The sequence below is a fragment of the Oryx dammah genome, unplaced genomic scaffold (assembly GCF_014754425.2).
Source record: "Oryx dammah isolate SB20612 unplaced genomic scaffold, SCBI_Odam_1.1 HiC_scaffold_2, whole genome shotgun sequence".
Taxonomy (NCBI): domain Eukaryota; kingdom Metazoa; phylum Chordata; class Mammalia; order Artiodactyla; family Bovidae; genus Oryx; species Oryx dammah.
The window spans coordinates 176,359,988-176,386,910 of NW_024070186.1; the positions used below are offsets into that span (position 1 = coordinate 176,359,988).

The 26,923-nt window shown below is 37.1% G+C and overlaps 1 protein-coding gene across 1 annotated transcript in view; it reads left to right on the forward strand.

Moving 5' to 3' along the window:
- LOC120882546 (ATP-binding cassette sub-family A member 3-like) overlaps positions 1-26,923 on the forward strand; it is a 229,630-nt gene that overhangs the window by 174,366 nt on the left and 28,341 nt on the right. The window contains exons 22-23 of the mRNA XM_040266561.1: positions 16,333-16,494; positions 19,113-19,291. Of these exons, the coding sequence (XP_040122495.1) occupies positions 16,333-16,494; positions 19,113-19,291 (341 nt within the window). The remainder of the gene's footprint in view (positions 1-16,332; positions 16,495-19,112; positions 19,292-26,923) is intronic.

Genomic DNA, 26,923 nt, shown 5'->3' on the forward strand with positions numbered 1-26,923 from the left:
GCACTCCTTGGGGTTGCTGAAGGAGATGAGGTTACTGCCCATAAGAAAGCCCCCTCACTAGAGGCAAGATCAGATGAAATAGAAGGGGAGATTCAGGGGCTACCAGAGGAGAGTGCAGCAGCAAGCCCATGTCAGACAGGTCAGAGTGAGACTCACCCAAATGGTATGTGCCACAGCATTTCACGCCCCTGCCTGAGACAGGTATCCACCGGTGCTGGTGGGGAATGGATGCTGAAACATGGCATTTGGAGAGCAGATCTAGGGAGAGGACTGCTGCCGGCTGCATGGAGACAGTCTGAAGGGATTGGAGTGAGGACCTATGCAGCTGGGAATGCTTCTGGAGGAAGCTCAGACTCCCGTGGAAGCAAGGCACCATTGTTGAGTGGCACATACAGAAAGGGCAGCCATTGTGGCCTCTCTCCCCATACACCAGTCCTTGCCTCTGCAGGCACTGAGTAGGGCTCCTGCCAGAGTGAGCACATGCCCCAGGAGTTGCTACCATGTCACTCTCATGCTTGAGCAAGCCCCCATGCTCCAGTCCACCACCACCTCCTGCCAGACTCTGCCACTGTAGGCAGTAGAGGGGGTTCTGACCCAAGCAAGAAAACAAGTAAGCCTCAGTTAGTCACAGCCTTCATCACCCCCTCTCACCTAGGTGGGGTGCAGATGTTGGAGGGTGACCCACATGCAGAGGTGTGACCAAAACCAAAGCTGAGCTCTTGGGGCTGTGTGATTAAGGAAGCAGAATTAAAATCTCTCCATACAGCTGTGAAAGTCACAGATTAAACACCCATGATTCATTTTTTAAAATATAACACCTATTGACATCTGAATGGAAAATGAGTGCTCTCACATCAGATATGGGTCTAGCTTTAGTAGCTGTAGTCTTTGTGGACACATACATGTGGGAGTTGGTCTAGATCAGAGTCTGAGCTGCCCCAAATAGCAGCAGGCCCCAAACTTTTTGGAAGCAGAGAACAGTATTGAGGAAGACAGTGTTTTGGGGGTAGGAGGATGGTGCAGGCAGTAATGCAAGTAATGGGGAGTTGAAGATGAAGCTTCACACACTCACCCACCTCTTACCTATTTCTATGCATCCTGCTTCCTAACAGGTCACAGACTGGTACTGGTCCATGGTCTAGACCTACAAAGAGGTCTTGGAGGGCCTCTTACGAGGGTGGAGTTTGGCTGTGGCTCACTCACCTGGCTCAAAATTGGGAAAGGAGTACATCAAGGCTGTATATTGTCACCCTGCTAATTCAACTTATATACAGTGTATATCATGTGAAATGCCTGACTGGATGAAGCACAAGCTGGAATAAAGATTGCTGGGAGAAATACCAATAACCTCATATATGCAGATGACACCATCGTTATGGCAGAAAGCAAAGAGGAACTAAAGTGCCTCTTGATGAATGTGAAAGAGGAGAGTGAAAAGGCTGGTTTAAAACTCAACATTCAGAGAACTAAGATTATGGCAACTGGTCCCATTACTTCACGGCAAATAGATGGAGAAACAATGGAAACAGTGACAGACTATTTTCTTCGGCTCCAAAATCACTGTGGACAGTGACTACAGCCATGAAATTAAAATACACTTGCTCCTTGGAAGAAAAGCTATGACAAACCTAGACACTGTATTAAAAAGTAGAGACATTACATTGCCAACAAAGGCCCATGTAGTCAAAGCTATCATTTTTCCAGTACTTATGTATGAATGTGAGAGTTGGACCATAACAAAGGCTGAGCATTGAAAAATTGATACTTTTGAATTGTGGTGCTGGAGAAAACTCTTGAGAGTTCCTTGAACAGCAAGGAGATCAAACCAGTCAATCCTAAAAGAAATCAACTCTGAATATTCCTTAGAAGGACTGATGCTGAAGCTGAAGCTCCAATACTTTGGCCACTGGTGTGAAGACCTGATTCATTGGAAAAGACCCTGAGGCTAGGGAAGATTAAAGGGAAAGGAGAAAGGGATGACAGAAGATGAGATGGTTGGATTGCATCACCAGTTCAAAGGACCTGAGTTTGAGCAAACTCTGGGAAACAGTGAAGGACAAGGAAGCCTGGTGTTTTGCAGTCCATGGGTGGCAAAGAGTCAGACATGACTGAGGGTTTGAACAACAACAACCCTTTGGGGGCAAGGGCATTGATAGCAGAGGCCCCAAGGAATGATCACTCTTATTGTTATTGTTCTATTTATTTTTTTACTTATTTCTATTTTTTCATATATTTTGTGTTTCTATTTTATTTCACTTTTTGTTCTGTTTCTGTCTTTTGTTTCTTTGTGTTTCAGGGTTTTATAAGGTTTGTTTTTTCTGGGTTTTTGTTGTTGTTTGTTTGGATTTTGTTTTTTGCTCTTGTTGGTTTTATTCTATTTTGGCCTTGTGGTCTTTGTATGTTTGTTTGTTTTCTTGTTTCTTTGTGGTCTTTGTTTTACTTGGTTTTATTTTTATTGCTTGTCTTGATTTATATTTGTTCCCTTTTGTTGGCTCAGCATGACTTGCAGGGTCTTGCTTACCCATTGAGGGGTTTAACCTGAGGCCCCGTGGTGAAGGGCAAAGTCCTGGCTGCAGGACCCACCAGGTAATTCATGGCTCCAGAGAGTATTGATTGGCATGACCTCTCTCAGAGGTCCTCATCTTGGCCTCAAGATCTGGTTGCACCTAACTGTCTGCAAACTCCAGCGCCAGAACACCTAAGGCCAAACAACCAGCATAACAGGAACACAGCCCACCTTCAGCATACAAGCTAACTAAAGTAGTACTAAGCTCACAAACACCCCAAAACACATCCCCTGACATGGCCCTGCCCACCAGAGAAACAAGACCCAGCTCTACCTACCAGAAGGCATGCACTAGTTCCTTCCAACAGGAAGCCTACACAAACCCCTCGATTGTACTCACCCACTAAGGGGCCGACAGTAGAAACTGGAGCAACTTGACCCTGCAGACTGCAGAAAAGAAGCAAAAAACTCAGAAAATTAGACAAAATGAGATGGCAAAGAAATACGGGGCAGACAAAGGAGAAGTGTAAAAATCCGCAAGACCAACTAAATGAAAAGGAGCTAGGAAATCTACCTGAAAAATAATTCAGAGTAATGATAGTAAATTTGATCCAAGATGTTGAAAATAGAATAGAGGTACAGATGGAGACGATACAAGAAATGATTAACAAGGACCTGGAAAAGCTACAGAACTCCAATTTAAAAACAAACTGTGATGAACAATACAATAACTAAGATAAAAAATACTCTGAAAAGAATCAATTGAATAACTGGATCAGAAGAATGGATATGTGAGCTGGAAAATAGAATGGTGGAAATTACTGCATGGAACTAAACAAAGAAGAAAACATATAAAGAAAAGAGGACAGTCTTAGAGACCTCTGGAATAATACTAAAAGCACTAACATTCAAACTATGGGGGTCTTGAAAGAAGAAGAGTAAGAAAAAGGAGCAGATGGAATATTTGAAAAGATTATAGTCAAAAACTTGCCGGACATGGAAAAGAAAATTAACACCCACCTCCAGGAAGCACAGAGAGTACCATACAGGATAAACCCAAGGAGAAACACACTGAGATGCATATTAAACTAACAAAAATTAAATATAAAAAAATTAAAATCAGCAAGGGGAAAGCAACAAATAACATACAAGGGAAGCCTCATAAGGTTATCAGCTGATACTTCAGCAGGAATTTAGCAGGCCAGAAGGGAATGGCAGGATATACCTAGTGATAAATGTGAAAAACTTAAGACCAAGAATATTCTACTTAGCAAGGCTTCTAGTAGATTTGGATTTGATGGAGAAATCAAAAACTTCATAGACAAGCAAAAGCTAAGAGAATTTGGCATCATCAAACCAGTTTTACAACAAATGCTAAATGGACTTATCTAGGTAGAAAACATAAGTCAGTCAGTCAATCAGTCATTTCAGTCGCTTGGTCATGTCTGACTCTTTGCGACCCCATGGGCTGCAGTGCACCAGGCCTCCCTGTTTGTCACCAACTCCCAGAGTTTATTCAAACTCATGTCCATTGAGTTGGTGATGCCGTCCAACCATCTCATCCTCTGTTGTCCCCTTCTCCTCCTGCCTTCAATCTTTTCCAGCATCAGGGTCTTTTCAAATGAGTCAGTTCTTCACACCAGATGGCCAAAGTATACTATTGGAGTTTCAGCTTCAGCATCAGTCCTTCCAGTGAATATTCAGAACTGATTTCCTTTAGGATGGACTGGTCGGATCTCAGACCATGAACTTGTTATTGCCAAATTCAGACTTAAATTGAAGAAAGTAGGGAAAACCACTAGACCATTCAGGTATAACCTAAATCAAATCCCTTACAATTATACAGCAGAAGTGACAAATAGGTTCAAGGGATTAGATCTGATAGAGTGCCTGAAGAACTGTGGACAGAAGTTTGTGACATTGTACAGGAGGCAGGAATCAAGACCATCCCTAAGAAAAAGAAATGCAAAAAGGCAAAATGGTTGTCTAAGGAGGCCTTACAAATAGCTGTGAAAAGAAGAGAAGTGAAAGGCAAAGGAGGAAAGGAAAGATATACCCATCTGAATCCAGAGTTCCAAAGAATAGCAAGAAGAGATAAGAAAGCCTTTCTCAGTGATCAGTGCAAAGAAATAGAGGAAAACAACAGAATGGCAAAGACTAGAGATCTCTTCAAGAAAATTAGAGATACCAAGGGAACATTTCATGCAAAGATGGGCACAATAAAGGAAAACCTAAGAGAAGAACACAAATAGGAAGGTAAGAGAAAAGACCTACAAAAACAAACATAAAACAATTGAGAAAATTGTAATAGGAACTTGCATATTGATAATTACCTTAAATGTGAATGAATTAAGTATCCCAACCAAATGACAGAGACTAGCTGAACGGATACAAAAGCAAAAGTTGTGTATATGCTGCCTAGAAGAGACCTACTTCAGTTTTAGGGACACATACAGACTGAAATTGAGGGGACAGGTAAAGATATTCCATGAAATTGGAAATTAAAAAAACAAAACAAAACCTGGAGCAACATTACTCATATCAGACAAAAGAAACTTTAAGATAAAGACTGTTACCAGAGAAAAGGATTGACACTATATAATGAGCAAGGGAACACAAGAAGAAGATACAGCAATTGTAAATAAATATGCAGCTCACTGTTAAAGAATCTATCAGCCATGACAGGAGACATAGGTTCAATCCTTGGTAGGGAAGATCCCCTAAAGAAGAAAATGGCAACCTGTTTCAGTATTCTTGCCTGGAAAATCCCATGGATAGAGGAGCCTGGCAGGTTATGGTCCATAGGGTTGCAAAAGAGTTGGACATAACTTAGTAACTAAACAGCAACAACAAATATACATACATGCATCCAACATAGGAGCATCTCACTATATAAGGCAAATGCTGCTGCTGCTGCGTCGCTTCAGTCGTGTCCGACTCTGTGCGGCTTCATAGACGGCAGCCCACCAGTCTCCCCTGTCCCTGGGATTCTCCAGGCAAGAACACTGGAGTGGGTTGCCATTTCCTTCTCCAATGCAAGAAAGTGAAAAGTGAAAGTGTAGTCGCTCAGTCTTGTCCGACTCTTTGCAACCCCATGGACTGCAGCCTACCAGGCTCCTCCATCCATGGGATTTTCCAGGCAAGAGTAATGGAGTGGGTTGCCATTGCCTTCTCGTAAGGCAAATGCTAATACCCCACTATTGTTGTGTTACTGTTGCTTTTCCCTTTTAAGGCAAATGCTAACAGCCGTAAAAGGGAAAAGCAACAGTAACACAATAATAGTGGGACACTTTAACACCCCATTTATACTAATGGACAGATCATCCAGACAAAAATTTAATGAGGAGACACAAGCCTTCAGTTAAATATTAGACCAGATAGACTTGTTGATATTTATAGGATATTCTATCTGTAAACAGAAGGATACACTTTCTTCTCAACTGCACAAGAAACAATCTTCAGGATAAATCACATCTTGGGTCATAAATCAAGTGTAATAAATTTAAGAAAATTGAAGTCATTACAAGCATCTTTTTTGACCACAATGCATGAGATTAGAAATCAATTACAGGGGGAAGAAATCTGTAAAAAACACAAACACATGAATAGAAAATAATATTTTACTAAATAATCAATGGATCACTGAAGAAATCAAAGAGGAAATTAAAAATATCTAGAGACAAGTGACAACAAAAGCACAGTTATCCAAATCCTTTGGGACACAACAAAAGCAGTTCTAAGAGGGAAGTTCATGGCAATACAACCTTATCAGGAAATAAGAAAAATCTCAAATAAATAACCTGAGCTTACATCTAAAGCAACTAGAGAAATAAGAATGTACAAAACCCCAAGTTAGCAGAAGGAAAGAAATCATAAAGATTTCAACAGAAATAAATGAAATAGAGATGATGAAAACAATAGTGAAGATCAATGAAAGTAAAAGCTGGTTCTTGGAAAAGATAAACAAAATTGAGGAACCTTTAGAAAGAAAAAAAAAAGGGAGAGGATTCAAATCAATGAAATTAGAAATGGAAAAGAAGTTATAAGAGATACCACAGAAATACCAAAGATCATAAGCAATTACTACCAGCAACTATATGAAAATAAAATGGACAACCTAGGATAAATGGACAAATTCTTAGAAAGATACACCTTCTAAGATTGAACAAGGATGAAATAGAAAATATCAATAGAACAGATCAATAATAGGTATAGAAATGGAAAATGTGATTAAACTTCTTCCAACAAACAAAAGTAGTCAAGATTGTTTCACAGAAGAATTAACACCTGTCCTTTGAAGCTCTTCCAAAAAATTGTAGGAAGTAATATTAACAGGATCATTCTACAAGGCCAATACCACCATGAGACCAAAAATCAGACAAATATACTACTAAAAAGAATAGGCTAATATCACTGATTAATATAGATGCAAAAATTTTCAACAAAAAGTAGCAAATAGAATCCAACAGCACTTGAAAAAGATCATACACCATAATCAAGTGGACTTGATCTTAAGAATGCAAGTATTTTTTAATATATGCAAATGAATCAATGTGATACACCATATTAACAAATTTAAAAATTAAAAAAAACACTCAATAGATGCAGAAAAAGCTTTTGACAAAATTCAAAGCTCATTAATGATAAAAATCTCTCTAGCAAGTGGGTTTGGAGGGAACTTAGCTAAACATAATAAGAGATATACAGGACAAATGCACAGCAAACATCATTCCCCGTGGTGAAAAACTGAAAGTATTTTCTCTAACATCAGGAATAAGACAAGGATGTTCACTCTCAGCACTATATTCAACATAATACTGGAAGTCCTAGACAAGGCAATCAAAGAAGAAAAATAAATACAAGCAATACAAATTAGAAAAGGAGTATTTGTCTTTATCTTTCTGACTTACTTCATTCTGTGAAATAGGTTCCATGTTCATCCACCTCATTAAAACTGACTCAAATGTGTTCTTTTTTTTATAGCTGAGTAATATTTCATTGTGTATATGTACCACAAATTCCTTATCCATTCTTCAGCCAATGGGCATCTAGGTTGCTTCCATGTCCTAGCTATTGTAAATAGTGCTCCAATGAGCATCGGGGTACATGTCTCTTTCAATTCTGGTTTCCTCACGTTGTATGCTCCACAGTGGGATTGCTAGGTTTTAAGAAAATTCCAAAGAATAGCAAGGAGAGATAAGAAAGCCTTCCTCAGTGATCAATGAAAAGAAAGAGAGGAAAACAATAGAATGGGAAAGAATAGAGATCTATTCTTCAAGAAAATTAGAGATACAAAGGAAACATTTCATGCAAAGATGGGCACAATAAAGGACAGAAATGGTATGGACCTAACAGAAGCAGAAGGTATTAAAAAGAGGTGGCAAGAGAACTATACAAAGAAAATCTTCATGACCCAGATAACCACGATGGTATGATCACTCACCTAGAGCCAGAATTCCAAAATATGAAGTCAAGTGGGCCTTAGGAAACATCACTACAACAAGCTTAGTGGAGGTGATGGAATTTCAGCTGAGCTATTTCAAATCCTAAAAGATGATGCTGTTAAAGGGCTGCCCCTCAATATGCCAGCAAATTTGGAAAACTCAGCAGTGGCCACAGGACTGGAAAATGTCGGTTTTCATTCCAATCCCAAAAAAGGCAATACCAAAGAAACTTCACGCTCCTGCCCAATTGCACTCATCTCACAAGCTAGAAAAGTAATGCTCAAAATTCTCCAAGCCAGGCTTCAACAGCACGTGACCTGAGAACTTCCAGATGTTCAATCTGCATTTAGAAAAGGCAGAGAAACCAGAGATCAAATTGCCAACATCCATTGTTTCATCAAAAAAGCAAAAGAGTTCCAAAAAATATCTACTCCTGTTGTATTGACTTTGTCAAAGCCTTTGACTGTGTGGATCACAACAAACTAGAAAATCCTTACAGGGATGGGAATACCAGACAACCTTACCTGCCTCCTGAGAAATCTGTATGCAGCTCAAGAAGCAACAGTTAGAACTGGACATGGCTAAATGGTCTGGTTCCAAGTTGGAAAGGAGTATGTCAAGGCTGTATATTGTCACTCTGCTTATATAACTTATATGCAGAGTACATGATGTGAAATGCTGGGCTGGATGAAGCACAAGCTGGAATCAAGATTGCCAGGAGAAATATCAATAACCTCAGATATATAGATGACACCACCCTTATGGCAAAAACTGAATATGAACTAAAGAGCCTCCTGATGAAAATGAAAGAGGAGAGTGAAAAAACCGGCTTAAAACTCAACATTCAAAAAACTAAGATCATGGCATCCGGTCCCATCACTTCATGACAAATAGATAGGGTAACAATGGAAACAGTGATAAACTTTAGTTTCTTGGCTCCAAAATCACTGCAGATGGTGACTGCAGCCATGAAATTAAAAGATGCTTGCTCCTTGAAAGAAAAGTTATGACCAACCTAGACAACATATTAAAAAGCACAGATATACTTTGCCAACAAAGATTCATCTAATCAAAGCTATAGTTTTCCGGTAGTCATGTATGATTGTGAGAGTTGGACCATAAAGAAAGCTGAGTGCCAAAGAATTGATGCTTTTGAATTGTGGTGTTGGAGAAGACTCTTGAGAGTCCCTTGGACTGGAAGGAGATCTAACCAACCAATTCTAAAGGAAATCAGTCCTGAATATTCTTTGGAAAGACTGATGCTGAAGCTGAAACTCCATTACTTTGGCCACCTGATGCGAAGAACTGACTCATTGGAAAAGACCCTGATTCTGGGAAAGATTGAAGGCAGGAGGAGAAGGTGATGACAGAGGATGAGATGGTTGGATGGCATCACTGACTCAATGGACATGAGCTTGAGCTAGCTCCAGGCATTGGTAATGGACAGGGAAATCTGGTGTGCTGCAATCCATGGGATCACAGAGTCAGACACTACTGAGTAACTGAACTGAACTGATGGCAGTTCTATATCCAGTTTTTTAAGGAATCTCCACACTGTTCTCCATAGTAGCTGTACCAATTTGCATTCCCACCAACAGTGTTAGAGGGTTCCCTTTTCTCCACACCCTTTGTAGCATTTGTAGACTTTTGATTATGTCCATTCTAACTGGTGTGAGATGATACTTCACTGTGGTTTTCATTTGTATTTCTCTGATGTTGAGCATCTTTTCTGCCTGTATGTCTTCTTTGGAGAAATGTTTGTTTAGGTCTTTTGCTCACTTTTTGATTGGATTTTCCATTTTTTCTACTATTGAGCTGCATGAGCTGCTTGTGTATTTTGGAGATTAATTCTTTGTCAGTTTTTCATTTGCTATTATTTTCTCCCATTCTCAGGGTTGTCTTTTCATTTTCACCTTCCTTATAGTTTCCTTCATTGTGCAAAAGTTTTAAGTTTATTTAAGTCCCATTTGTTTATTTTTGTTTTTATTTCCATTACTCCAAGAGGTGGGCTTAGAGGATCTTGCTGTAATTTATGTCAGAGAATGTTCTGTCTGTGTTTTCTTCTAAGTGTTTTATAGTTTCTGGCCTTCCATTTTTATCTTTAATTCATTTTGATTTGTGTGTGTGTGAATGGTATTAGAAAGTGTTCTAATTTCATTATTTTACATGTAGTTGAACTGTTACCCAATGAACTGTTGCCCATGCCACTAATACTGTGTATTAACACATTATATGGAATTTAGAAACATGGTACAGATGATCCCACATGCAGGGCAGCAAAGGAGACACAGATGTAAAGAACAGGCTTTTGGACTCAGTGGGAGAAGGCAAGGATGGGATGATTTGAGAGAATAGCATTGAAACATGTATATTACCATATGTAAAACAGATGACCAGTGCAAGTTTGATGCATGAAGCAGGGCACCCAAAGCTGGTGCTCTGGGACAACCCAGGGGGTGGGGGTGGGAAAGGAGGTAGGAGTGGGGTTCAGGTTAGTGGGGGCACATGTATACTTGTGGCCAATTCATGTTGATGTGTGGCCAAAACCATCACAATATTGTAAAGTAATTATCCTCCAATTAAAATAAATATTTTTTAAACAAGTAAAACTGTCACTGCAGATAACAGCATACTATACATAGAAAACCCTAAAGAGACCACCATGAAACTACTAGATCTTATCAATGAACTTGGTATATTTGCAGTATAAAAAATTAATGAACATAAATCTCTTGTATTCCTGTACACCAAAAATGAAAGACCAGAAAGAGAAATCAAGGAACTGATTCCAATTTCCATAGCATCAAAAAGCATAAAACACCTAAATAAATAACTTACTTAAGGAGATATAAGACCAGTATGCATAAAACTGTGACACTGATAAACAAAATAAAAGATGACACAAACTGATGGAGAGATATGCCATGTTATTGGATTGGAAGAACCAATATTGTGAATATAACTATAATACCCAAAGCAATCTGCAGATACAATACAATCCTTAGTATATTTCCAGGGGTGTTTGGCACAAAATAAGATTAAAATTTTTACAATTTGTATGGAAAAAAAAAAAACAAAAAACAAATAGCTAAAGCAATCTTGAGAAAGAAAAATGGAGCTGGAGAAATCACATCCCTGACTTCAGATTGTACTGCAATGTTATGGTCATCAAAACAGCATGCTGGTTTGATCTCCTTGCTGTCCAAGGGATTCTCAAGAGTCTTCCTCAGCACCACAGTTCAAAAGCATCAATTCTTTGGCACTCAGCCTTCTTTATGGTCCAACTCTAACATCTGTACATGAATACTGGGAAAACTATAGTTTTTACTATACAGACCTTTGACAGCAAAGTGATGTCTCTGCTTTTTAATATGCTGTCTACATTTGTCATAGTTTTTCTTCCAAGGAGCAAGCATTTTTTAATTTCATGGCTGCAGTCCACCATCCGCAGTGATTTTGGACCCCAATAAAATAAAATCTGTCACTGTTTCCATTTTTTTCCCATCTATTTGCCATAAAGTGATGGGACTGGATGCCATGATCTTAATTTTTTGAATGTTGAATTTTAAGCCAGCTCTTTTACTCTCATCTTTCATTCTCATCAAGGGGCTCTTTAGTTCCTCTTCACTTCCTTCCATTAAAGTGTTATCATCTGCACATCTGAGGTTGTTATAAAATGTAAATTGTCCCATAAACCATTCAAAAATTAAGTTATTAATTAAAAGTCTTCCTACAAGGAAAATATTAGGCCCATATTGAAGTTTTATGAAACATTCAAAAATGGAATTCTTATTTAATGCAAACCCTTCTAGAGAATAAAGAGGGGGAAAAACAGCTTTTCTACCCATTATATGAAAATAGTATAAGTTTGACAACATAAATGGAAAAGAATAGAAGAAAGGAACATTATAAGATAAAATTACTCATAAATACAGATGCAATATTTTGAACAAAATGCTGGAAACTGAATTCAGTAAACTATAGAAAAGGTAACTAACTTGGACCAAACTAGATTTTTCCTAGTAAGGACAGCAAGGAGATTAAACCGGTCACTCCTAAGGAATAGCACCCTTGAGTATTCATTGGAAAGACTGATACTGAAGCTGAAGCTCCAGTACTTTGGCTACCTGATCTGAAGACCCGACTCACTGGAAAAGACCCTGATGCTTGGGGAGTCTGAAGGCAGGAGAGGGGATGAGAGAGGATGAGATAGTTGAATGGCATCACTGATTCAGTGGACATGAGTTTGAGCAAACTCTGGGAGATAGTGAAGGACAGGGAAGCCTGGTGTTCTGCAACTGAGCAAATGAACAACAAAAACAATGCAAATGATATACTCAAATGATCGACTCAGAAAGTATATTAATATAATTCACAATATTAATAAATTAATGAATAAAATATAGATATATGCAAAAATATCATTAAAACATCCAATAATGATTCATTATAACTTTTCTTAAAAGCAAAGTAAATATTTCCATAACCTCATAAAAGGCATTTGCAAAAAACAATGAATATCATACCCAATGCTAAATCATTAAAATGTTCCCTGAAAATCAACATGACATCTAATGTCTTGATTAGTGCAGTAATAGATAAAAAATTAGTTAAAAATAGAAATAAATTAAATTGTCATTACTCAGACATGACATAAAAGTCAAGGTATTGTTATTAGTGACATTGAGAATGTATAAAGAGGCAAACCAAAACTGCAGACAGCAATTCTGCTTTCCTCCAGATCCTAGAAAAGGTCTGTTCAGTCAGTATGCATAGGATAGCTGCAGGGATTGTTTATCATTTGTGCCCAGTTTGTCTGGTTGATAGTCTACTCTTGCTGATTAGTACACATGCTGAACTGGAAGATAAATATGTTAAAACATTATCCATTACAGCATATTTTTCTCAGGTTTTTTTTTTTCTCACCTCTCTCAAATGGTATCTTTCAACAGTTAATGGGGTGAGGAATCATACTACTTTTTTAATCTGGGAAGATTTTCCTCTGCTCCTTAAAGGTGAGGGGCTATAGGTACTATACAGAGCAAGACTAATACTTCAATATATTGCATTAGCCACTTATATTTTTATTGAAGAATAAGTGATTTACAATATTATGTTGGTTACAGGTGGACAGCATAGTGATTCAGTATTTTTGCAGATCATACTCCATTATAGGTTATTAGAAGACAATGGATATAATTCTCTGTGCTCTAGAGTATGTTATTGTTGCTTCTCTTATATATGGAGTAGTTTGGTATTCATTAATACCATAAACCTCGTTTGTCTCTCCTCTTTTCCTTCTGCACTTTGGTAACTACAAGTTTGTTTTCTGTATCCATGAATCTGTTTCTCTTTTGCATACACATTAATTTGTGTTATTTTTCAGATTCCACATATGAGATATATACTGTAGTATTTGTTTTTTTCTGACATTTCACTAACATAATATTATCAAGGTCCATTCATGTTGCTGCAAATGGCAGAATTCCATTCCTTTTATGACTGAGATATATAACAATTCCTCTGTTGATGGGTGTTTGGGTTGCCTCTATATCTTGGTTATTGTAACTACTGTTATCTTGAATGTTGGGGTGCATGCATCTTTTTGAATTAGTGTTTTCTTTTTCTTTTTTCTGGATATATACCAGGCAGAGGAATTATTGGATCATACAATAGTTTCATTTGAAGTTTCTTTCTTTTTTTTTTTTTTGCCAACAAAGGTCCATTTAGTCAAAGTTACATTTTTTTTTAATTTTATTTTTACTTATTTTACTTTACAATACTGTATGGAACTTCTACACTGTTTTCCACAGTGGCTGCACCGATTTACATTCCCTCCAACAAGGTACAAGGGTTCCCTTCTCCCATATTATCACCACCATTTGTTATTTGTAGACCTTGATGAAAGTCATTCTGACCCATGTGAGGTGACATATCATTGTTGTTTAGGTTTGAATTTCTCTAGCTATTAGCAATGTTGAACATCTTTTCAAGTGTCTGTTACCACCTGTATGTCTTCTTTGGAGAAATGTCTATTCAGATCTCCTGCCCATTTTTTTTTTTAATTGAGTTGCTTGTTTTGGGGGATACTGAGTTGAATGAGCTGCTTTTTATATTTTGGATATTAACCTCTTGTCCATCACATCATTTGTAAATATTTTCTCCCCATTCCATAGGCTGTATTTTCACTTTGTTGATGGTTTCCTTTCCTGTGTAAAATATTTTAAGTTTAACTAGATCTTATTTGTTTATTTTTTTATTTCTTTTGCCTCAGGAGTCTGATCCAAGAAAGTACCACAGTGATTCATGTCATAATGTTCAGCCCATGTTCTCTTCTAAGAGTTTTACAGTTTCAGATCTTGCATTTAGGTTTAAATCATTTTGGGTTTTATTTTTGTATATTGTGTGAGAGAATGTTTTAATTTCACTGTTTAATTTGTGGCTGTCCAGTTTCCTCACTTGTTGAAGAAATTATCTTTTCTCTTTTGTTCATTCTTGCCTCCTTTGTTGCAGATTAATTGACTGTATGTGCATGGGCTTATTTCTAGGCTTCTTGCCTGTTTTTGTGCCAATACCACACTGTTTTGATTAGTGTGATTTTGTGGTATAGTCTGAAGTCTGGGAGGGTTATATCTCCAGATTTATTCTTTTATCTCAATTGGTTAAGCAACTTGGGATCTTTAGTGGTTCCATATGAATTTTAGAATTATTTGTTCTAGTATTGTGAAAACTGACATTTGATAGGGACTGCACTAAATCTGTAGATTGCTTTGGGTAGTATAACTATATTAATAATATTAATTATTCTAATCCCAGAGCAGGGGATGTCTTTTCATTTCTTTAAATAATTTTTGATTCCTTTTTTCAATGTTTTATAGTTTTCAGAGTATCCTGTTTAAAATCACATTAAAAAATTATAAGGAGTAAATGTAACCAAGGAGATGAAATGACACTTATTACTTTTAGCATGCTTTCTTGCTTGGAGAATTTCATGGACAGAGGAGCCTGGCAGGCTACATTCTATGGGGTTGCAAAGAATCAGACACGATTGAGTGACTAACACTTTCCCTTTATTCAATATTAAAGTGGCCTGTCAATGTCCAGAATTATTATTTCTGGCCACCATATTTTGGTCTAAACTAATTTTTATCCTCTTTGAACATGCTTGGTGTGACTTGACCACTTGGAAAATTTACATCCTAAGAACTTCATTTATCCTCTATCATCTTTGCTCATCACCTCTCTTTTGTCAGTATCTTACAAATATTTTTTGCTCAGACATATTTTATCATTATTCCCAATTATCTGAACTCAATCTTGAAGTCTTAATATCTTAACCTATAACTACTTTTATATTTACTCATGTATGTTCATCAACTATTATACATATGGGCTTCCCTGGTAGCTCAGCTGGTAAAGAATCCGCCTGCAATGCAGGAGACCCCAGTTTGATTCCTGGGTCAGGAAGATCCCTTGGAGAAGGATAGGCTACCCACTCCAGTATTCTTGGGCTTCCCTGGTGGCTGTCAATAAAGAATCTGCCTGCAATTGCAGATCTGGGTTCAATCCCTGGATTGGGAAGATCCCTTGGAGAAAGGCACACCTACCCACTTCAGTATTCTTGCCTGCAGAATCCCCATGAACAGAGGAGCCTGGTGGGCTGCAGTCCATAGGGTTGCAAAGAGTGGTCACTAAGCACACAGTGCATTATACATATTAATTTAATATTTAGAGAAATCTCAGTTTTAGGGATTCCCTTGTGGCTCAGATGTTAAGGAGTCTGTCGGCAATGCAGGAGATCTGGGTTTGGTCCCTGAGTTGGAAAAATCCTCTGGAGAAGAGAATTGCTACCCACTCCAGTATTCTTGCCTGGAGAATTCCATGGACAGAGGAGCCTGCTGGGCTCCAGTCCACAGGATCAAAAAGAGTTGGACATGACTGAGCAACTAACCATGAACACACAGTTAGCTTTAAGTTTGGTTCTTTGAAAATATACCTCCTTTCAACTTTAAAAATGTTCCTCTATCTCTTTCTCATTGTTGAGTACGAGGCTAATTTCTCATTATGACTATTTTTATTGATCATATAGGATAACAAATATGAGAAATAATCAGTATAAGTTTACTGTTCACATCAAGTGACAGGAGAGAGATAATATGGACGTCAACTTTCCCAACAGGATTTTCCAGTTTTGCAATTATCAACACAAACTACACTACAAGATATCAAAGACAGTATACTTAGTGGCAAGAGATTTACAAGGATAATATTATGGCTTTGTAATTGTCTCAGTTTAGTTTGATCAACTTAGGGAGATTTTGTTTTCCTGGGACAGTTCATTTCATATAAATCATGCTAATGTTATTATCTTTTTAAACACAGGTAAAGAAGCTGCTTCTAGAAGCATCCTGCTTAATGCAATGATGGTGTTACCTATACATAATTTTGGGATGAGCATCAGCCGGCATTATGATATCCAGCACACAAAATTGGCATGTGCCTCACAGGGAAAGGTTTCTCCCATTATGGATTGTAGTAAAGCAGGTAAGTATCTTGGGCTACCCAAGGCTCATCAGAGTTAAAACTAGTCAATTAATTATTGCATGTGAATAGCTACATTATTTTGAATCTTCACAGTTATTCAAGTTCTGTTCTAGTCTCTCTTTGAACTAAAGCTTATGCAAAATTGAATAACTTATTCTGTTATACAACTTGTACAAGTTAGAGCTAAGATTCACCACTCATATGCATAGTGCATTTTTCTCATGAGAAATGATAGCCATGGATGAAGAAAATGGAATATTATTTATCCACAAATGAGGAGGAAAGCTTGCCATTTGAGACATTACAGATATACCTTGAGAGCATTATGCCTAGTGAAATAAGTCAAACAGAGAAAGATGAATAATATATTATTTCACTTATAAGTAGAATCTTTAAAAGAAACTCATGGATAGCAAACTGATGGTTGCAAGAGGTGGGGGATGTAAGGCTGGGCAAAATGGGAGAAGGGATTTAAAAGGTACAAACTTCCAGTTATAAAATAAGTAACTCATGGGGATGTAATGTACAGAATGATAACTATAGATATTTATACTGAATTGTATAATTGAAAGTTGCTAAGAGAGTATATATTAAAAGTTCTCATCACACACAAAAAAGCAAAAGTATATGTAGTGATGGATATTAATAAGACATTGTGGTGATCATTTCTCAACATATACAAATATCAAATTATTATGTTACATGCCTGAAACTAATGTTATATATTAATTATATCTCAATTCTAAAAAGACTGAAGAAATTCATGCCAAGAGATATCATAATTAAACTTTGAAAACTAGAGAAAAGCAGCTATAGAAAAAATGATACCTTATCCATAAAGGCAAAACAATTCCTCTAATTTATAGATTTCTCATCAGAGAGCATAAACACCAAAAGAAGCAGCACATTATTTTCAAGTAAATAAAAAACTATCTACTCAAAACTTCATATAGATAGGAAATAACTTCCAAGAGTGAAAGAGAAATCAGTACATTTTCAGATGAAGAATATCTACATAAATTTGTTACCTCTAGAATGCCTGAAAGAATGGCTCTAGAGATTCTGAAAACATAAATGATTGAATAAAGAATTTTGAAGCATCAAGAAAAAACAATGAAAAAAATAAAAATATGGTGGACACTATATACTTTCTCCTTTTGAATTTTCTCAAGTTTGGTGGTTAAAGCAAAAGTGGTAACAGTGTATGATAATGTTCTCAGTGTATATAGTTGGGATATTTAAGACAGTAATAAATGGGGGTGTTAAAGAGATATAAATCATGGGAAAGTTTTTTACACTTCACTCAGACTGGTAAAAGGAAGAACATCATGATTCTGTAAGTTATGTATGCATAAAGTAATGTATCGAGTGATAACTACAAAAAGTACATCCAGTGATAAATGGGCTTCCCATGTGACGCTAGTGGTAAAGAACCCACCTGCCAATGCATGAGACTTAAGAGATTCAGGTTTGATCCCTGGGTCAGGAAGATCTCCTGGGTGAGGACATGGCAACCCTCTCCAGTATTCTTGCCTGGAGAATCTTCAGGAGGAGCTTAGCAGGTTACACTCCCCAAGGGCACAAAGAGTCAGGCACGATTGAAATGACTCAGCAGACATGCACATATGCACAATTATAAACTAGAAGGAAAGAGCGAAAGAAAGGAAGAAAGTAAAAGAGAAAAGAAAAACTATGATGCAGTTGAAGTTTAAAACTGGGTGAAAAATATTACTTGTTATATAGATATTTTCAGTGTCTAAAAATCCAACGAGTCCTATACTTAGGTGGATTTCCATATTATGTATATCATATTTTAATACAAAGTTTTTTAAAAGTAAAAAAGAAATTTAATCTTTACCGCTTTTATGAATCTACTGCTTTCACTATCATGAATTCAAAACCTTGTAATTATAAAGTTTTCTCATAAGTAATTGGAAAAGTACCAGCTTTTAGGCATTTACAACTGAAGTTTAAATGTTAAGTTACAACTAGCTTTTAAACTTTAAGCTTTAACTGTTATAGTTTAAAGTGTATATGTAGCACACTACCAGGTGATTCTTCTGCTCCCGCTCCAATTTTCAAAACCTCTATCTCAAGTATTTTCAGAGAAAATAATATTTGAGGGCAAGGAGAGTCTCTGCTACTACCCAGTACTCTGGTTACTGTAAGTGGGCATTCACCCAATGATTCTGACTATCTATGTTGGGAATGGATGCCTAGAACTTTAGCAAGACAAAGTTCATGCAATTAAAGGTTTTGCCTCCATTAATGGATTTTGAGGGCTCAGCTAGTAAATAATCTGCCTGCAATGTGGGAGACCTGGATTCAATCCCTGGTTTGGGAAGATCCTTAGAGAAGGGAAATGCTACCCACTCCATTATTCTGGCCTGGAGAATTCCATGGACTGTACAGATTTTGGACTGAAACGGATTTTGAAATATTTTGCATGACATACAAAGTCATTTAAACATACAATGAATACATTAATTTTGAGCTTGTTTGATAATCATTCCTTAGTACTTTCTATCTGTTGACGTTTTAATGTTTGCTCATTGAATTAACTTTTTTAAAAATTAACTTTTAAAGTAAGTCCATATTTTATTTGTTGTTGTCATCAGTAACTGAACGTAGTATATATACCTTGGAACGTGATGCAGTTGGAAGATATTTAATTGCAATGGCTGTCACAGGACTTCTTTTCCTCCTCTTGATATTCCTTCTGGAGACCACCTTGTGGAAATTGAAAACCTTTGTGTTTCGCTACATTTTGTTTGGTATTTTCAAAAAATACAATAAGGTAAGTATCTTATTGAATCAGAGATATTTCTAAGACCAAAAGCATGTCTCTATCTGCCTAACTTCATTACTAAGATATAGGAATATAAATCACTCCATGTTGCCTGGGATCGATATGAATCAAAGACGTTTATCATAATTTGAATTTTGGTTTCTAAAGTTTATGACCTCTACCAGTCAGAACTTGATACTGTAAAATATTTTGATCATAATAGAAAGCTTCCCTTGAACATCTCCTGTGTCAGAAAACCATTCCCTCCCAAAATTGCTCATTCACCCTAACTTGATCCCTGTGTAGTTCTAATAAACTCCCAAGTGATATTGATTCTGTTGGCCTACAGAATGCATATTTAATAGCATACCTCTATTGCAGTTGTTTTCAAATGTTGGTATTTGTCAAAATCTCCTGGACTCTTTCTTAAAGTACAAAATTTTGGTCTGTGTTCTATTGCTAAATAAAAAGTCTATATATAAAAATCAGTTGTATATCTATATATAAACCACAAACAAAAAGTTAAATATAAAATTATGTCATTTGAATAGCATAAAAACATGCAAATGGTGTTATTTGAATTAAAAAAAATACCCAAGAATAAATCTAACAGAAGTTATGTAAGATATTTTCATGGAATATTACCAAAACAACAATTGAAATATTAAAGAAGACCTATACAAATGAAGAAATATACCATGTTCTTGCTTTGGAAAACCCAGTCATGGAGAGATGACAATTTTCCCTAAATTAATCTAAAGATTTAATGCAATCCTAATCAAAATCCTGTGTGTGTGTATGTGTCTGTGTGTGTGTAGAATTATCACCTGATCAGTTGATTCTAAAGTTTACATGGAAATATAAAGTGATTTAAAAATGTACACAGAAATGCAAAGTGTTACGAATCTCCAAGGAAATATTGAGAAAGAACAAATATGGTAGACATATACTACCATATATGTGTTTTTTAAACTAGTAATTAAGGCAGAGAAATAGAGAAATGTAACAGAAAGGATAATTTTTTCTTAAAGTGTAGTTATCTGCATAAGCTCAGAGTTTTAGAAATGCAACTTTTCAGGCCCCATCCCTGACCTACTGAACCGGAAGATTTGGGGTTGGAACCCATTATTCTTGTTTTAACGAGCCACTCAAGTAATTCTGTGCATGCTAAAGTCTGAGAACAATGGAATAAAATGTCTAGAAATAGATGCACAAATATGATAGAATTGACACAAAATGCAGTGAAGAGAGGGTGTTCATCTCAATGATGCTGATTCAATGGATTTCCATAAGCACATAATGAACTTTGATTCCCGTCTTACTTCATACAGGTTGGTTTTAGTTTACAACTTTTCTACATCTAAATGTGAAAGGTAAAGCAATAAAGCTTTCAGAACAAAAACATAGCAAATATAACCATGATAGTGAAGGCATAATCATCAAAAGACATTGTTAAATGAGTCAAAAGGCAAGTCACACAGAGGAAAAATATTTTGAATTGAAAATCACTAATAAAATTGGCAGAAAATCTAATTTGAAAATGAGCAAAAGACTTGAATACTGACTTTACAAAAATGAACATACAAATATCCAGTCGTTTAGCTCAGTCGCTCAGTTGTGTCCGACTCTTTGTGACCCCATGAATCAGAGCATGCCAGGCCTCCCTGTCCATCACCAACTCCCGGAGTTTATTCAAACTCACGTCCATCGAGTCGGTGATGCCATCCAGCCATCTCATCTTCTGTCATCCCCTTCTCCTCCTGCCCCCAATCCCTCCCAGTATCAGAGTCTTTTCCAATGAGTCAACTCTTCGCATCAGGTGGCCAAAGTATTGGAGTTTCAGCTATAGCATCAGTCCTTCCAAAGAACACCCAGGACTGATCTCCCCTAGAATGGTCTGGTTGGATCTCCTTGCAATCCAAGGGACTCTCAAGAGTCTTCTCCAACACCACAGTTCAAAAGCATCAATTCTTCAGTGCTCAGCTTTCTACACAGTCCAACTCTCACATCTATACATGACCATTGGAAAAACCATAGCCTTGACTAGACAGACTTTTTTGGCAAAGTAATGTCTCTGCTTTTGAATATGCTATCTAGGTTGCTCATAACGTTCTTTCCAAGGAGTAAGTGTCTTTTAATTTCATGGCTGCAATCATCATCTGCAGTGATTTTAGAGCCCAAAAAATTAAGTCTGACACTGTCCCCACTGTTTCCCCATCTATATCCCATGAAGTGATGGGACCAGATGCCATGATCATTTTCTGAATGTTGAGCTTTAAGCCAACTTTTTCAGTCTCCTCTTTCACTTTTATCAAGAGGCTTTTGAGTTCCTCTTCACTTTCTGCCATAAGGGTGGTGTCATCTGCATATCTGAGGTGATTGATATTTCTCCCAGCAATCTTGATTCCAACTTGTGCTTCTTCCAGCCCAGCGTTTCTCATGATGTACTCTGTGTAGAAGTTAAATAAGCTGGGTAACAATATACAGCCTTGACATACTCCTTTTCCTATTTGGAACCAGTCTGTATTTCTAACTGTTGCTTCCTGACCTACATATAGGTTTCTCAAGAGGCAATTCAGGTGGTCTGATATTCCCATTCTTTCAGAATTTTCCACAGTTTATTGTGACCCACACAGTCAAAGGCTTTGGCATAGTCAATAAAGCAGAAATAGATGTTTTTCTGGAATTCTCTTGCTTTTTCAATGATCCAGCAGATGTTGGCAACTTGATATCTTGTTCCTCTGCCTTTTCTAAAACCAGCTTGAACATCTGGAAGTTCTTGGTTCACATATTGCTGAAGCCTGGCTTGGAGAATTTTGAGCATTGCTTTACTAGGGAGAGCATATGTAAATAAACAATATCAACAGTCATTGGTAAGCGCAAAGAATGCCACTGAGAGATACCACAATATACACATAAATATACTAAGTGTTGAAGAAACAGTACAACTGGAACCATCAAACACTGATGTTGGGAATATAAACTGATACTCCATTAGAGAATTGTCTGCCATTATCTTCAGGAGTCAGGTAAAGATAGCAGAATAAGAGTTTACTTGTTCCCAGAGAAATGCCAAAACCACACCTACAACTGTCTCCAATAGTAACCTAAAGACTAGCAGAAAAAAATTCATATAGTTAAGGATATATAGAAAAGGCCACATCAAGATTGGTAGGAGGGGCAGAGATGTGGGCTAGCCAGAATCCACAGGAGGAATATTATCCCAAGAAGTAATATTCAAGGAGGAAGGGGTTCAAGCTCCACATCAGGCCCACCAGCCCAAAAGACCTGCACTAGGAAGATAAGTCCCCATAATGTCTGGCTTTGAGAATTGGTGAGGTTTATAACTGGGAGAACCAGTTGGCTGTGGGAAATCAAAACTCCCCTTGTGAAGAGCTTGTATACAAACTCAACTTTCTCCATGTCCCAGCACTGAGGACTTGCAAAGCACCTGGATCATATAAGAAGGAAATTAATTGATTAATTTTAGGGCATACCAGAAGAGTAGGATCTGGTGGAACTATCTCAAAGAACAGACGTGCTAGTGGATGTCATATGTTTTTAGTCTCCTACTTAGCTGAGTTAGTGGGGATCATTTCTGTAATTCTCCAGATATATAACTAACATTGAGTGCTACACTCCAGCCTTATGCTAAGTGTCAGCCCCACCCAACCCAGTTCCCCTGCTCAGCCCTCAAAGTGGCTCTCACTCCACCCTACCTGGCACCCCTCCAAATCATCTCCCTTTCCTGGAGACCAGCCCTACACACCAGCACCCCTACAATGGTCACAGCTAGGCCTCACAACCAGCCATACTGAGGGGAATCCTGTTCACAAGCACACCTACAGTAGTTGTGACCAGGTCTCAGACAGTTGGGATGGAGACCAATCAGTCTGCAAGGGCATTGCAGCAACTTCCAAGCAATGCAGCATGCCTGCAGAAATTGTGGCCCAATCAAAACAGGAAGGCATGCTAGTATACATAAAGATACCCCTAGAGCACCTGGCCCTGATGACCAGGGGGAGTTGTTCCACTGGGATTCAGTGGACACCAGTGGTCTACATAACACCACTCTTTCAAGACCTAGTGCTATATCTCATATACCCAATACAGAGAAACAGAGAGTGAGGCAAAATGCAGAGACAACATGACAAACCCTTATAAAAATATCTAGATGAAACAAAAATAAACAATTATTATATAAAGAATTCAAAGAAATAGTCATAAAAGTCCTCAACAAATTCAGAAGAATGGATGAAATCAGTAAACTTCAACAAAGAGTTAGAAAATATAAAAAAGAAGCAGTCAGAACTTCAGGATACAATAATAAATGAAAATACACTTGAGTAACTTAACAGCACATTAGAGGATGTAGAAGAATGGATCAGCAATCTAGAAGACAGGGTAGTAGAAATTACCCAATTGGAATAGCAAAAAAGAAAAAAAAAATTTTTTTTAATGAGGGCAGTTTAAGGGACCTCTGAGAAAACATTAAGCATAATAATATTTGCATTATAGGGATTACAGGAGGCGAATTAGGAGGCAGAAACTCTATCTGAAGAAATAATGGCTGAAAGTGTTTCTAAATTATTGAAGGAAACAGACATCCAAGTGCAAGAATCACAGAGTCCCAAACAAGATGAACTGAAAGACATTCATGCCAAAATACATTTTACTTAAAATAACAAGAAGTAAAAGTGAAGAGTCTTAAAAACAGCAAGGGGTCAGGGGGAGGGACTCATTACATACAAGGGAACCACCATAAGATTATCAACTGATTGTTCAGCAGAATCTTTACAGGTAAGTAGAGACTGATGCCATATATTCAAAGTACTGAAAGAAAACAAATAACCAATAATACTCTACCTGGCAAGGATTAATTCAGAATTCAAGAAGAGAGAGTTTCCCAAAGAAGTAAAAGATAAAGGAGTTTATCACCACAAAACAAGCCTTACAAGAAATAGTAAAGAGACTTCTTCAGGTAGAAAAAACAGAAAATTAAAACTAGAAAAGGAAAATTATGAAAGGAAAAATGTCGCTAGTAAAAGAAAACATATAGTAAAGACAATGGATCAACCACCTATAACAATAATATGAATGTTAAAAGTCAAAAATAGTAAAATGGTATCTAAAACAATTATGCAATATACAAACAAAATTAAAAGATGCAAAATGTAACATCAAAAACAAAATGTGAGGCATGATTGTACTTTTAAAACATGTTTGAACTCAGGTGATCATCAACTTAGGCTGCTATATACATAGGTTGTTACATACAAACCTCATGGTAAACACAAACAAAAAGAGCTGTAATAGGTACACAAAATTTAAAAAGAAGAAATATAAACATAGCACTAAAGAAAGTCATCAAATTACAAGGAAAGAGAACAAGAAAGAATCAGAGAACTAGACAGAAGACAACTAACAAAACAGCAATAAGTAAATACTATCAATAATTACTTTGAATATAAATAGAAAAAATATTACAATCAAAAGACACAGAGTAGTTGACTGGATTTTTTTTTTAAAGACCCATGTGTATGCAACCTTCAAAGACTTACTTCAGAGATAAAGATATATACATACTGAAACAGAATTGATGGAAAAGATTTTCCACGCAAATGAAAAGAAAGCTGTGGTAGCAATGATTATATATTTCAAAATTTACTTTAAAGCAAACGCTATACTGAGATGAAAAGGTCATTACATAATTATAGAGTGATCAATACAATAAAAAGATATAACATTTGCAAATATCTATGTACCTAACTAGGAATATAGGTATAAAGCAAGATAATTCCAGTTGTATAAAACTAGAAGAGGACTTTAACACCCCACTTGTTTTAATAGATAGACCATCCAGAAAAAAAATCAATGAGAAAACATTCTATTGGGTTGGCCAAAAATGTTCCTTTGGGTTTTCCAATAGCATCTTATGGAAAAACATAAACAAAAATTTTGGCCAACACAATACTTAAACAACAGGCAAGTTTGGCCTTGGAGTACAAAATGAAGCAGGAAAAAGGCTATCAGAGTTTTGTCAAGAGAGCGTGCTGATCAGAGTAAACACTCTCTTCCAACAACACAAGAGATGACTACACGTGGACATCACCCATCTGGTCAATACTGAAATCAGATTGATTGTATTCTTTGCTGCCAAAGATGAAGAAGCTCTATACAGTCAGCAAAAACAAGACTGGGAGCAGACTATGGCTGAGATCATGAACTCTTTATTACAAAGTTCACACTAAATTAAAGAAAGTAGGGAAAACCACTAAATTCCTTACAATTATACAATGTAAATGACAAATAGATTCAAGGGATTAGGTCTGATAGAGTGCCTGGAGAACTATGGATGGAGTTTCATAATGTTGTTCAGGAGGCAGTGATTAAAACCACCCCCAAGAAAAAGAAATTCAACAGGGCAAAATGGTTATCTGAGGAGACCTTACAAATACCTGAGAAAAGAAGAGAAGTGAAAGGCAAAGAGGAAAGGAAAGATATACCCAACTGAATCCAGATTTCCAAAGAATAGCAATGAGCAATAAGAAAGCCTTCCTAAGTAAACAATGCAAAGAAATAGAGGAAAACAATAGAATAGGAAAGACTAGACATCTCTTCAAGAATATGACAGATGGTAAGGGAAATTTCATGCAAAGATGGGCACAATAAGACAGAAATCGTATGGGCCTAACAGAAGCAGAAGATGGGCGATGCCAAAGAAAGTTCAAACTACTACAGAAGTGCACTCATTTCACATGCTAGCAACGTCATGCTCAAAATCCTCCAAGCTAGGCTTCAACAGTATGTAAACCTAGAATTTCCAGATGTACAAGCTGGATTTAGAAAAGGCAGAGGAACCAGAGACCAAACTGCCAACATCTGTTGGATCATAGAAAAAGCAAGAGAATTCCATAAAAACATCTACTACTGCTTCATTGACTATGCTAAAGCCTTTGACTATGTGGATCATTACAAACTGGAAAATTCTTAAAAATATGGGAATACCAGACCACCTTACCTGCCTCCTGAGAAACCCGTATCAGGTCAAGAAACAACAGTTAGAACTGGACATGGAACAGAAGACTAATTCAAAACTAGAAAAGGAATATGTCAAGGCTGTATATTGTCAACCTGCTTACTGAACATATGCAGAGTATATCCAGCAAAATGCCAGACTGGATGAAGCACAAGCTGGAATCAAGTTTGCCAGGAGGAATATCAGTAACCTCAGATATGCAGATGACACTACCCTTATGGCAGAAAGTGAAGATGAACTAAAGAGCCTCTTGATGAATGTGATAAAGGACAGTGAAAAACTAGCTTAAAAGTCAACATTCAAAAAACTAACATCATTTCATCTGGTCCTATCACTTCATGGCAAATAGATGGGGAAACAATGGAAGCAGTGATAGACTTTATTTTCTTGAGCTCAAAAATAACTGCAGATGGTGACTGCAGCCATGAAATTAAAAGACGTTTGCTCCTTGGAAAACAGGTAAGGTAAAGTTAAAGTCGCTCAGTCGTGTCCGACTCTTTGCGACCCCATGGGCTGTAGCCTCCCAGGCGCCTCTGTCCATGGGATTTTCCAGGCAATAGTGCTGGAGTGGATTGCCATTTCCTTCTCCAGGGGATCTTCCC